The sequence below is a fragment of the Anopheles gambiae genome, chromosome 2, assembly GCF_943734735.2.
Source record: "Anopheles gambiae chromosome 2, idAnoGambNW_F1_1, whole genome shotgun sequence".
NCBI classification, from domain to species: Eukaryota; Metazoa; Arthropoda; class Insecta; order Diptera; family Culicidae; genus Anopheles; species Anopheles gambiae.
In genome coordinates this window covers 74,748,039-74,761,886 of record NC_064601.1, presented here as the reverse complement: position 1 = coordinate 74,761,886, position 13,848 = coordinate 74,748,039, and the positions used below count along the sequence as shown (strand labels likewise).

The 13,848-nt window shown below is 40.2% G+C and overlaps 1 protein-coding gene across 2 annotated transcripts; it reads left to right on the top strand.

The window, feature by feature from the left end:
* Positions 1–114: 114 nt before the first annotated feature.
* Positions 115–13,603, top strand: LOC1275740 (cold shock domain-containing protein E1). 2 transcript variants are annotated; one of them, XM_061650665.1, is made up of 13 exons: positions 115–203; positions 675–1,917; positions 1,997–5,371; positions 5,862–6,229; positions 6,327–6,739; positions 6,825–7,032; positions 7,115–7,561; positions 7,669–7,992; positions 8,164–8,460; positions 8,523–8,945; positions 9,023–9,199; positions 9,351–9,546; positions 9,669–13,603. In XM_061650665.1, the coding sequence occupies exons 3-13, from the start codon at positions 5,335–5,337 to the stop codon at positions 9,689–9,691; spliced, it is 2,913 nt and encodes a 970-aa protein (XP_061506649.1). In that variant the 5' UTR covers positions 115–203; positions 675–1,917; positions 1,997–5,334; the 3' UTR covers positions 9,692–13,603. The 2 variants fall into 2 exon arrangements, with proteins under 2 accessions (XP_061506649.1, XP_061506650.1); XM_061650666.1 differs by lacking the exons at positions 115–203; positions 675–1,917; positions 1,997–5,371 and adding an exon at positions 5,729–5,762.
* Positions 13,604–13,848: the final 245 nt, after the last annotated feature.

The window sequence follows — 13,848 nt, the reverse complement described above, 5'->3', positions numbered from 1 at the left end:
TTTTTGCAGTTCTATATATTATGGAACAATTAAAGTCTGATTTAAGGACGAATTAAATGATGAAACATTCGACACAAAACACGCAGACAAATCATGATCCAACCCATTTGCTGCATCTTGTTACGCTAGTGCCATCTACCGGCCGCTAAACCAAGAACAAAAATGACATGGCTGACTGTGTCGTTAGTGTGTGCTTGGTCGTGGTAAGATTTTTCTTCATCTAAATTTGCTATGCAAAATTGTTTTATTCTGGCTAAAAATACTACCCAAAGAAAGTGGAAAACTTGCTGAACAATTTAAGATAGTTAGATTTCCCGTTTCGCTCGATCCGAAGCTGGTATCATTGATTGAAAAAGTGAAACCCATTCCTTGCTTGTGTTAGCGAATACCGAAAAAATTAGATGAATGTGCGAAAGAGAGCTAGAACATCGGGGGTGCATGGTAGAGTGAAACGGCTTGAGTGAGAAGTAAAAAATGGAGAAATTGGAGCCGTCAAAGCTTTCACACGCACATCGGAACGGAGCTACTTTTGCAACCACTTTGCTACCTGTCTCCGCCACACCACCACCACACCAACACCAGTAGTCTAGAAACTGTCTGCACATGACAAATCTTCCGATTGCGATACTTCTTCATTGTTCTAACAGGTCTTGTTGTGCTCTTCTCTTTCACAGCTTGTGTAACTAAACCGCTATTTTAGACTAAAGAGCAGTATAATCGAATCTACATCTACCAACAACTCCAAAACCAACAAAACAGCTGCAAAAATCAAACAAAATCCCAACAATATTGTTTCATTAAAGACAACAAAAAAAAACTCACTGGAAAAATACTCAACCATTTTTACCAAAAAAAAAGGAAGGGAAAGTAAAAGGAAACCAAGAACTATTACCGAGAAAAAATCGAAAAATCGATGCATAGCAAAACCCTTGCAGGAGGCATTTGCATCCGCTAATGCAACCAACGGCATCGGTGCATCGATGAAAATGATGCGCGAGTAGTCGCAAGCAAATGTTTCAATCCGCATGGACTGTGCAGGAACGCTAAAATAAGGGAAGAAAAACAGGGCGTAAGGCACACCAGCGAACCCGAACCGTGCTAAGCGTAACAGACAGAAACGAGCGTAAAAAACACACTAGCATAAAGCCTTATGAACCGTAAAAAATTGTGATCTCCAGTTTTCATCTTTTTTTCAAATTCGTCAAATCAAGCTACTGGACGGAGCAGAAGAAAAAAAAATCGCACCAGAACTGCTACTCCCAGCAGAAGGACGAAACACTAGGAAACGAAGAAATAGTAGTTAATGCTACGGAGCAGCGGTAGAAGTAAGCAGTAAAACGGTCAGCAATTTATGCCTAACATCCCGGAGGATCAGGAAGGATCTGCAGCAAGAGTGAGTGTTGCGAAAAGTTTTGCACACGCGTTCGTTTGAGGTAAATGTGAGTGTATAATAACAGCAGCATTCATCAGCAATAGTCGGCCACAAAATTCCGTACAGATTCAAACACACAAAGGACAACTTAGCACGCATTTACGACATTTACGGTTCCGCACGCAAGCAAGCGAAGCAGGCGCACGGGGTAACGAAAACAGTTAAGAGAGAGAGAGAAAGAGAGGACAAAACAACAAACTGTATAATTTGCCATCATTTTCTCTCGAGTACCGGAACCATCCCCCCGTGTCCCGTATAAAGAACGCACAGTTTGTTTGCGCGACGCCTCTCAAGATCAAGGAAGGGTGGAACAAAAGATCAGCAGCAGTCATATAACAATAATATCAATATACTGAAACAGAAACGAGGAACAAACGACATCAGCTCAGCCATAGCAGTCAGATATAAAATACATTAATATTCATCATAATCGTAGCCAGCAGCAGCAGCAGCAGCGGACATTTGCCTGACGACCAAAACACACAGTACGTACGTCTGGAAGTGTATGGGAGTAATCCGACACTAGTAGTAACACCAAAAATCAATTCGCAATTACGTTTTAAGCGATTTTGTACCACGCAACACAAGGACCGTCGAAAGAAGAGCAAAAAGGTGGAAAAAGTCAACAGTAACAGTAACAGCAGCAGCAGCAGCAACAATAACATAATAGGAAGTGAAACCCATCGTGCATGGTGTGTGGTGTAGTGTTTATACGAAACTAGTTGGTTCACTGATTAAACTATAGAACGATAGAACTTTTGTGACTAAACACCGAGAAGTGATTAGTGTTTCAGTTCAGTTTTGATTTCCCTTTTTTCGTTTCGATTTTTATGTGCAAAGTGAGTAGCCAAGTCAAGATCGCGACCGTTTTGCATTCGCAACATCCTTTTAGCTGGTTCCCGTTTTGATCGTAAGCAAACAACACCGATTCTGCATCGTGTGTACAGCGCTTATCGCTCACGTGTTAGTGGTGCTCCCAATAGAAATAGCAAAACATTCATGAAGATTTGTCCAGAAAGAGTATCTGTGCTGCCGATCGGAAACTGCGAACTACAAAAACCAAATCGTCAAAAATAGAAGTACAAACTATCACCACAATACAGTCATGTTGCTGGCACACTTCATCGAATCACACGCATAATAGTGTGGGATAAAATAGGAAGCCACAAGTTCTACCCGGTAACGATAATCGACTCCACTGACACTGGTCTGGCCATCGCAAAATAAATGGTGGAGTAACGAAAGCAACCAACAACACGCATAAACCCCGTTTGGTCGAGAATACACCGTGCCGAGGATTCCAAAGTGCATCGATAGACGATTGGGAAACCCTTAACAAACAACAACATACAGCAATATTTTTCGCTTTGCCTACATACGTTTACACAAGAGCTGGGCAGGACAACCGTTTTATTACTCTATCCCAGTGTCTAGTGAGAAACAGCAAACACGCACATAAAGTATACTTCCTCATCTTTGGGCACCCTAATACCGCCCCAGAGCTGTTGTTAAGCTGGAATATCGTGTACCGCTTCCGTTGATCTGACGGCGCTTTGAAAAGCAACCCGGTAAACCGCTTTCCGTCTCCGCAACAACGGATGGTTATGTGTTGGTAGTGTGTGTTTGTGTGTGTGTGAGGTGAAACACTATAGTGCGCACAGTGGTGTGTTGTATTGTGGACGTAAAATAACACCGGACTGATAAGGTGCGTTTCGTGTATAGTTTGCGTGTGTGCGTGTGTGTTTGGGGTGTAAATTCGCTGATAGTAAAAGTGATTAGTGTACGCAAACCATGAACACTTGCCATTCGTCGGAAATGGTAGCTTGAATAATTAAAAAAAAACAAGACTGTCGTAAAACAATTTGCAGCGAAGCGAAGAGAAAACACGGTGAGAAACACAAAAAATAAGTCAAGCGAGGGAGTGATAGAGAAAAACATACAAATAAAACCATTCTGTGATAAAATTTAAAAAATATAACAAAATAAGCATATGTTTATTAAAGTGAAACTAAGTTAGGCTTACCGTAACCAAAACACAAGACAAACGAGAACGTAAAGCAAAACAAAAAAAAAACAATACAAGAAAACAAACACACACTTTTGTGGCATAATGCTACGGTGCTGCGTTATAGCGAGACATTGAAACAAAGAATACGCCTGCAAATTCGTTCCTGAGCGAGTTCGTCTAAACTAGTAAATAAAAACTCAACGCATTTGGATGAAAATCATCGCCAGCAGCTACGGCACAAGTGTGTTCTATTCGTACGTACACACGTGCAGGTGTGGGCAGCATTATCCGCGGTTCTGCTGTATGCATTTGAGAAGCCACATAGGACAAAAGTAAGCGAAACATTCAGCAACTTCGTATGATAAACCGTTCCCCCGTTCATCCGTCGCGGTATTTTGTTCGTGCGTTCCCGTATTGCGGCAACGAACATTATTTCAATCTATCCAGTCCGGTTGTATGCTGAATCTCCGATATATCATGTACATTCGTTGACTTGCTCCAAAAGCGTAAAGTGTTTGTGTTATAGCAGTTCAAAAAATCCGCCGAACAAAGTAGTGAATAAAGCTCCGTAAAACAAACGGTCGTCGTAATTGAAGTGTGATTTGGCTCTGTGAAATTTGCAAAAGAATAAAAACTGTTTCAAATTCCAAGGAACAGATTCCGTTTGCTGCAAAGCGCTCAAATGCTCGCGTAAGATCTTGGACCCATTACGAAGATTACACGATTTTACGCTTCACAAAATTGTTTCATCAAACACGACGGATTGACGGAGAGCTGGTATCTTCCAGTCCCGAAATAGTGATTGTTCTAGCTTCTCATATTGAAGAACACTTCAATTTTTCCTAATACTGTGACACTTGTTTTTTAAACCCCATCCCGTGGTGATACAATCGCATTTGCTAAAAACAAAAATAATAAAAACCACAGCAAAACAAACTTGTAAAGTGTTCGGAAACGTAAAACACACAACAATCGGGGTAGTAGAAATCAACTACAGCGCTTGTCGTTGCAGCATAAACATAGCGCGCCACATACAAAAAAAAAAACACACACACACATACATACACGAATATCTGATAAGGCTGATTTGTGAATATAACGGAAACCAAACTAAGCGATAAACAAGCGAAACAATTGCATACTACTAAAAATAAAAGTAACAAAAAAACAACAACACAACAAAGCGCTAGCGTGTAAGATAGTAGCGGAGTGTTAGAAACAGTAGAACACACTTGAAACAAGTAAAAGTGACGATATACAAACATTAGTAACAAATTCAGGACGAAAAGAGCTGCATGCAAACTTCCCAAACACGCACGATAAAAACGGATCGTGAGAAAAATCGCTTGTGGGATTAGTGAAGTGTGAGCGGTGCGTGCGTGTGCGTGAGATAGAACTGAGATAGAGATTAACCAGCAGTCGGAAAATTGTATCAACGGAATCGAACCAAAGGCGAGAACGGTGAAATTAATAGACCTTTTTCGGGTGAGGCGTAGAAAACAATACAGGCAAGATTTGGGTTAAACCAATATACTAAAACGCATTACAATTAGTCCACCATTGCAACCCGGTTCGTGAACGGTGAAGTGGAAGAAGAGTCGATCCTCCGGACACCAACGCAGTCCGTAGCGACGGCGAAGTGTGTGTGGTTCTTTTAAGTTTTCCATCCAGAAGAAAGTGTCAAATTTGCAATCTGTGAGGCTTCTAAACCCGTAACGTGATCACATTTGCTGTTTATCGGAAGGAACGGTACGCATTACTACTCATTGAACGTGTCACTTTGACGGCGAGTCTATCGTTTTTTTTTGTCTGATTGGTTGATTTGTCTCAACAAACAAAACAAGCAAACAAAAGCCAAGAACCTTCTTTTCGTGTGTCAACGATCATCATCACCATGGGAAGCCAAACGAAACCTTTTCGTTCTGCCGATGGTAAGTGTTGCTTGGATGGGCGTTAGCGAAATGATTATGCTATAACAAAATGGGTTTATAAGATTGAAATTATAATAAGTGGCGCTTCGTTATTTAATTGCTCTCGTGTTGGATTTTTAAAACTTTGTACTGTACGAGCTAAATTCTTTATCTTAATTGTTCATACCATAATGCAAATCCAAACGCTAAACCTTTAAAGTGATTTTGTGTTTTACCTGTTCATTAGGAACGGGGCTGTTCGTATTGTTTTTGAAAGCGATCATAGTAACATACAAAAACATACACCATTCTAGTACATATGCTCTACGAGAAAATAGGGCCGTGGGAACAGGGATGATCAAAATTTAGAACTTCTAGTTTACGCCGTAGATTATGGAGTATTTGAAAATCGGTGATGGCAATTAACGATCAGTGACCAGTTTGACCGAATCAAAAATGAATGTTACAATCATTTAATGTAATGTTTTTTGCATTTACCGTTTATTTATAGCTTCATTTATGGATTATGTTGCGTACGGCCAGCGCAGCGATGTGTTCTACAGCGGCCAAACGAACCAACCGTCTGCTCCCCGGCAATCTATAAACCCATCGAATGTTTTCCCACCGATCGGTACGTTTAGCATCGAAGCGACTACGATGGCAGCTCCAAATCAAGGTGTTTTCGGTGGTGGCGATGCCATGAGCGTGATGGGCAATACCGGCACGACGGGCACTATCGGAGTGTTCAATGCTAACGCCATGATGAGCGTTCCGAACAACATGAACAGTGCGAACAATTCGTACTCGTCCGGCCAGAACACGAATGGTGTCGACGCTAGCCAGGGAACGCGCGAGACTGGCATCATTGAAAAATTGCTGGTACGTTCGCAATCGGAGGACATGTAAAGCAGAATGAGCGACCAAGATTCATTTGATGATGTTACAAATGTGTCTGTCACCTTCCATTTATTTACAGCATTCGTACGGGTTTATCCAGTGCTGTGAGCGACAGGCTCGACTCTTCTTCCACTTCTCGCAGTTCGGTGGCAATATCGAGCATCTGAAGATTGGCGATCCAGTGGAGTTTGAAATGACGTACGACAGACGTACCGGGAAACCGATCGCTAGCCAGGTGACGAAGATCGCCCCGGAGGTAGTACTGTCCGAGGAGCGCGTTACCGGCACCGTTACGACCGAGCTGAAGTGCGACTCCGCCCCTTCGGGAAGCAATACGAGCTCTTCCACCTCGAGCGACACTACGACCGGGCGCATTAGCTATGAGAACCGGGGCGAATGCTTCTTCCTACCGTATACCAAAGATGATGTCGAAGGAAACGTTTCGCTACGTTCGGGTGACAAGGTTAGCTTTCAAATAGCTACGAATCAAAGGTAAGCGACACTTCTGCTGCATATCCTTGCATAGCTACAGCAGTAGATCATTGCATTGTATTGTGTTTCTGTTGGAATTGTACAGAGGTAACCTCGGTGCTTGTCACATCCGGCTGGAAAACCCGGCACACCCGGTAAAGTATCGCGGTGTCGTCTGCTCTATGAAAGACACATTCGGCTTTATCGAGCGGGCCGATGTGGTGAAAGAGATCTTTTTCCATTTCTCGGAAGCGGATAACACTATCGAACTTCGTCCTGGCGACGATGTTGAATTTATTATCCAAACCAGAAATGTAAGTGTTCACTAATCCCTTTACTCATACCGGAAATGAGTGCAATAATGGACGAAATATTTTCTTCTTGTGTGTGTATCAGGGGAAAGAAGTGGCATGCAATATTGCTCGTTTGCCACCGGGATCGGTAATCTTCGAGGATGTCGATACGACCATCTACAAGGGACAGGTGCTGAAGCCACTTGATCGCAATAATCCGGCACGTCAGCAGACAAACGATCCGCTGCCGGGGCGCATTCGCTACCGTGCAGCCGACCACTCGGAGGTAGAAGTGCCATTCGGAGACAAGGATCAGAAAGGAGACTACACGCTGCGTCACGGAGACTGGGTACAGTTTTTGCTGGCGACCGATCGCCGCGATCAGTTGCAACGGGCCACATCCATTTCCCTGCTCGACGAAACATTCCAAGTGAGCGGTGAAAAGCGTGAGCAAGGCGTTGTCGCATCGTTAAAGGAAGGCTTTGGCTTTCTGCGCTGCGTCGAGCGAAGCGTTCGTCTATTTTTCCATTTTACTGAAGTGCTAGATACGGTAAGTGTAACGGATTTTAGGATAGACGTTACTGCTCTTAGACTGGTGCTAATCTTAATTTTCATCTTTTTCATCTGATTAATTCATTCCTTCCGTTTTTTTTTCAGAGCCGTGAAATTTGCGTTGATGACGAGGTTGAATTTACCGTCATTCAAGATCCTGGATCGAGCTTTGCTAACAACCGCCAAAGCGCTATCCGTATCAAACATTTGCCCATTGGTACGGTTAAGTTTGAAACTCTGATCGAGAGCAACGTTGAAGGCGTCGTATCCCGAGAGGCGCCTAAAAGTCCTATCAAATCACAGGAACGCACCGAGGGCGGCGTCATAACATACGGCCAAGGTCCAAACAAAAAGACTATAATGTATTTCTTGAAAGATTGTGATAAGCCACCACGTGTGGGTGATAAAGTCAGATTCAATATTTGTCAGGTAAAGTAAAGGCTGGTTTAGTTCTCTTAATGCGCTTAAACGCCAATCATCCCATCAATCGATGACGTGAACAGAAAGTCCATCGAGGAGGTTTCGCGGGATCAGTTTGGCGTTTAGCGAAATAATTTCCATGTTTCAACCGAATAATGTTCTTGATCTTGGTTAATGTAGGTAAAACGTAACAAAGAATTGATCGCAACGAACATTGTGGAGATCACTTCTAACACGCATCAAGCTCTGCAACAGCCGCAACTATTGCATCAACAACCCATGCAGCAGCAATTGCAGCAATCTCCCATTGCTGTCGATACGCAGCTAACGGTTGGAACGGTTCAATCGTCACAATCGCCTACGTCTGGCCTTAGCAATGGGTCTAGAGCGAATGGTAATTCGGTATTGAAGTCTAACTATACCAATGGCAATATTAAGCCAGGCAAAATTCACCATGGATTCATTGCGGTCTTGAAGGTACGACAAGTGCGTCCGATATACTATTATTTCCAACGATAATCTACGAATTTATTTTGCAGGAAAATTTCGGTTTCATTGAAACGGTCGAGCACGACCAGGAAGTATTTTTCCACTTCAGCAACTTTGTCGGCAATAGCAATACATTGGAGTTGGGACATGAAGTAGAATATACGCTCTCTACCCGTAATGCCATCAATGCGGGCAACTGCATTCCGGCAGAGAACGTTAAAGTGCTACCGAAAGGAACGATTCAGCAACCGAAAGTTTTACCCTCTAGCTTCAATGGATCCGTCCTGCGTCCGTTGCGCTGCATCAATCCGGAACAGGTCGAATACAGTGGTTTGGTGCAGGTGAAGAACGAGCACGGCGATACATTGTCGACCCACGAGTTTGGTATTACCAGTCTAAAGAATCATCGCGATCTGCTGCAGAAGGATGATGTAGTAACATTCAAGATCGACGAGCTAAATCGCGCAATGGAGGTATGTACTGTTTGTGATACTGTTCATAACTCGTAGCTTCTATATGATTTTCCGTAATTCTTGTTTTTCCGTTCCAGATTGCTCCCGTTCGTACCAAAAAGCAAGCCAAGGTAGATTCAATTAAGGGACAGTTCGGATTTTTGGATTTCGAAGTGGACGAAGGGAAAAAGTTATTTTTCCACATGTCCGATGTTCAAGGCAACGTAAATCTCTATCTCGGAGATACGGTGGAGTTTTCCATCGTTACTAATCAGGCAAGTGTATAGTATGCGTACCACTGTTTATACAAAATGAAAATGATGTTTTTACATTGTGTTAGAAAATAATTTGGATGTTGATATGAAATGTCATACTGAACGGGTTGGTGATATCATTATTAATCCCTTGTCATTTTCTATTGAACAGCGGAATGGTAAAACCTCTGCATGCAACGTTGTTAAAATAAACGATGCGAATGGACCGCGGCCCGAACGACTGATTTCCCGCATCAAGCTAAACTCCGTAGACGATAGTGGACCACGTCTAACTGTCATTCGTGCACCGAAAGGGCCGGACGGTACGAAAGGCTTCCATGCATCTGCCAGAACTCCTCGTTTAGTTGGTATGTAAAATGTTCATTTCTTATGTTTCTTTCTTCAAATTGTTTACGAAAGCTGAGAGGCCATTATTTTATTATTTCGTTCTTATTGGTTTATTTTTATTTTTTCTTCAATTATGTCGCAGGTATATATCCAGCAAATGAATAATAAGTAACGAAAACGAAATTAGCAGATTGTAATAAAATTATACCAATTACTCTTCATTTTTACTCAGTTTCATGTTTGTATTTCGGTTTCTTTGAAAAACAAAAAAAAAACAAAAAAGTTGTGTATGCCTATCCATTTTAGTTAATCAATTGAACGTTTAAAATAATTTGCTGTAAAAAGTAACGCGTTGCAGGAGGCATACGAAACAATAATAAATACAATGCAAAAAGTATCATCAATGGAACATAAACAACACATGTGATGAAACCAAAACTTTGTTTTCTGGTTACTGCTTGCGAAACGAAGCAAAATACTACGCTTATTGTTGCGTTGATCATTTCGCACTGCCAAACAGGATGTGTGAATTAAAAAAAACTATCTTCATTTAAAAAAAAGAAACACGAAAAGTGTTTGAAACCTTAGTTACAGCCTAATTTACATCGAAGACTAATTTTAACATTCATAAACAAACAACAGGATACCTTATCTGGAAACAAATGTGCCCGAAGATTTAACGTATATTTACATTATCCTTATTGTCGGTAGACAATTGATTAGCTATTATTTAGAATTATGGTAAAAAGTACCGGTTCTTCATTTCTGATGTGATGATTTCGTCAGAATATTCGCAATCGATGTTCGCAATTCTTGCGCTAGTCGAAATATTTCATTATATTGAATGCATACCGAGGTGTAAAATTGTGTGGACGTTGCGTAAATCGATAGTTTTGTTTTATTTTCAAACGATACAATTAACTAATTCAAACTAAAGAATTCTAGTGTCATGTTTTTTTTTATTGGGGCCTTGAATAGTTTTTTTGTTTTTTTTTGTTGGGATTGTATACAAAATTATTAAAAAGTAAATATAATTCTAACCGATCACAAACGATGTGGTGCACAATTATGAAAACTTCTTTTTTGTTTTGATTTCATGCTAAACGAATAGTATCGCTACGGTTTATAAAATGTGCTTTAAGTTAACTGAACTAAAATCGAAGAAAAATATGTTTTATCTTTTTATTGCAACGTCAACATTTAAAAAATGACCCTCGGAAAAACGGCATGAAATATGTAATGCTTTGACTTTCAGCTATAGAATACATCACGAACGAAAAGAACACATTAAGCTAAAAGATGTGGTTTTGCAACGAAACAAAACCAGTATGAATCAGTTCGATCCTACAATACTACAAACACATTACATTTGGAATCTGTAAGATGCGTAGGAACTAAGTATGAATCTAATTCATCACTTTCTAACTGTATTCATTCGTTTCCTCCCTGTTACTCTTTGTACCACACCAAACCAAATGTTCCCTTTATCTTCCATCATACGACATGCTCTTTGGGATAAGAGGTAAACTTGTCTCAAAAACGGTACAATTTACATGGGAATCATCTCTTTCTTCTTTCTTATCGAAGAATATATTGTAAGTCGATGGAAATATATGAAACAGCGATAAGATCGGAGAACGACAAACATCTGCTTTTCAATTTGAGCACCGATGTTTGTGTTTTCCTGCAAAACCTCGCTGTAGATTGACTATTTTCCATTCATTGCCAATATGTTGGGCGTAGAAAAGCGGAAATGCATAACTCTAAAAAAAAACAAGAAGACGATGTTTGTATGATGCAACTTCCTGAGAAGCTGGTAAAAGAAAGAGAACATCAATGAAAATGAAACGAATCGTACTATTTTATACTTGATTATGATTATTTTGAAATTGGCTTTTATGAACTCTGTATCTATACGTTAAGTCAGGTTATGTTTTCAATATAAGAGCTACGTAACGAAAAAAAAACAACTATGTGTAACTGAGCAAAAACAAAAAAAGTATGAAAAGCGAAACCATTTGTGAAGTTAAGAAGAACATAAAGAATGGAAAGGCTATTGAAAGAAACACGTATCCCAACGCATATTTCCTCTTATAAAACATGATCTAGTCTGTGCAACAAATTGATACTAAAACAATGCAAAAGCAAGACATACGAATGATGGCATAGGTAGAATTCGTTAGCAATTAGTGGACGGCAAATGAGAGAACACACATAAACACAAAATCATGAAGCGAAGGAAAGGAAGTAACGATGGAACATGTATAGTGATATTAGTGTCACTTGATGACGAACGCTTCTACTGCTCAGCAATACAAATAATGCAACTGTAATGAATGGTTTGAGATAACAAACACAAAAAACTGTGTAAAACAATTGTCTTATGTTTTTAAATTCGACCACTGCTACCAATTCTATTCCCTATACGAGAATGCAGGAACTGCTAACGAGTAAAATCTGTAATGCTAACAAAATAACAATATGTAAACAAAACAAACATACTCACGTATACACATACAGCCACATACACGTACACACAACAGGAAGTTCTGTTGGCTTGAAAGAACTCTCGTATAGGTTTTAGTTACTTTTATAGAACAATAATTGATGGAAGAATACGCAGCAGCAGCATGGAAAAATATACAATCTCCATCAGCAAAGCAAAGCAAATATACATCAACACGTTAATAAAGGTTATTCGGAATAGAGAAGCCATCTTGTCTTGTAACATGGATGGCAGTGCGAGAAGCAATTGACAACCGGTGCCAGCAACAACGATACATTACAGGCATAGAAAGGAACATGCGGTAGTGAACATAATAACGCTTGTAATGTAGATGAGAACAGAAACAAAAGTAAGAAACAAACAAATATGAATGAATAATTAAAAGCAAAACTACTATCATACAATAACTGCAGGCAAGAGGAAAAAAAGAAGGTTGGCTTTAAAGTAAAACTTTAAGCTAAAAAAAAGAACAGATAACACAACAGACACATTCACACCCATAGAACACATAGAACGAAAAAGAGATAAATAATACAACAATTATTAACATTTCGGGATCAAATGAAGGAACGTTTACAGGAGTGAACGTAAACGTGTAACACACAATGCTTAGTAAACGCAATCATTGCAACCGCCGCCAGCATAATAATAGGGCAACAATGGCCTGATATTTATATTCGGTTGGTTTTTACGGTTTTCTTTCCCTTTTTGATTGTCGCGCAAGCAATCATGCTACAAAAGAAAAAAAGAAACTGCAAACAAACATATGCAAAAAACATTTGCGAAAACTGTGTCTGTGCCCGTGTATTGCAATGGCGCAAACAGGCGCGCGCGTAACGTGTTTTAGTGCGTAAGTTGCTTTAGCTCAGGATGGCCTGGTTTAAAACTATTGTTGAATAGTTGATGTGCAAAGCGATAAAAAACGGAAACACAAATTGTCAGACACAGCGGACGAATGACGGCAGCACATAAACGACGACGGCGTCCTGGAGTAGCATACGTGAACCCTGCATGTGGAGGTGGAAAAATTTATTCTTATCAAGCTATGCTACCCTCTTGTTTAGATGAACTAATGAACCTGGAACGTTGTAAACGAGCTAGTTTCATCTGGTTCTTTGTTTCAAGTGAAATTGCTTGCAAAGGATGACATTTTTGTTCTGGGTCGAGTTGAAGTTGAAAAAGAAAAACACAAAATACACAACACACACAAGTAAACTTTCCGAGCGCTTTTCTGAAGACAGCGAGAGGGGGAAGACCGATCCCGATAATAGGAAGGAATAAAGCGAAAGAGGGGTAAAGAAAGGACAGTTCAGAACCAGTATCTATGAGCATGATTATAATTCTACAGGTGAACAAAATAAAAAAAATGAAACATAACAGAAAAAAAACAAAACAAAACAAAAAAAACGTAAAATTTAAATAAAACAACAAAAAACAAATGAAATCAATACAACATTGTAACTGAACGAAGTAAACACGCAAAGCTCTGATGTAACCAATAAACCAAGCAAGCAAACAACAACAAACAAACAAACAAACAAAACAACCAAATAAGCATTACACAAAACAAACTAATGTTTCTGCTTTCGTTCTCTTTCTTCGTTTCTGGTATGGTATGATGACATTCAGGTGTTTAGTGTGGTTTTTGAGGATATATAAGCGTTGCTGGTTGGTCCAGTCTGGTGGTATAGTCGTCAAATCGCACGACCTAATGATAACATGGTCGTCATGGGTTCAAGCACCGAATGGACCGTGCCCCCATATTGTGTAGGACTTGACTATCCTGCTGTGTGTGTGATCAATTAGTCACTGAAAA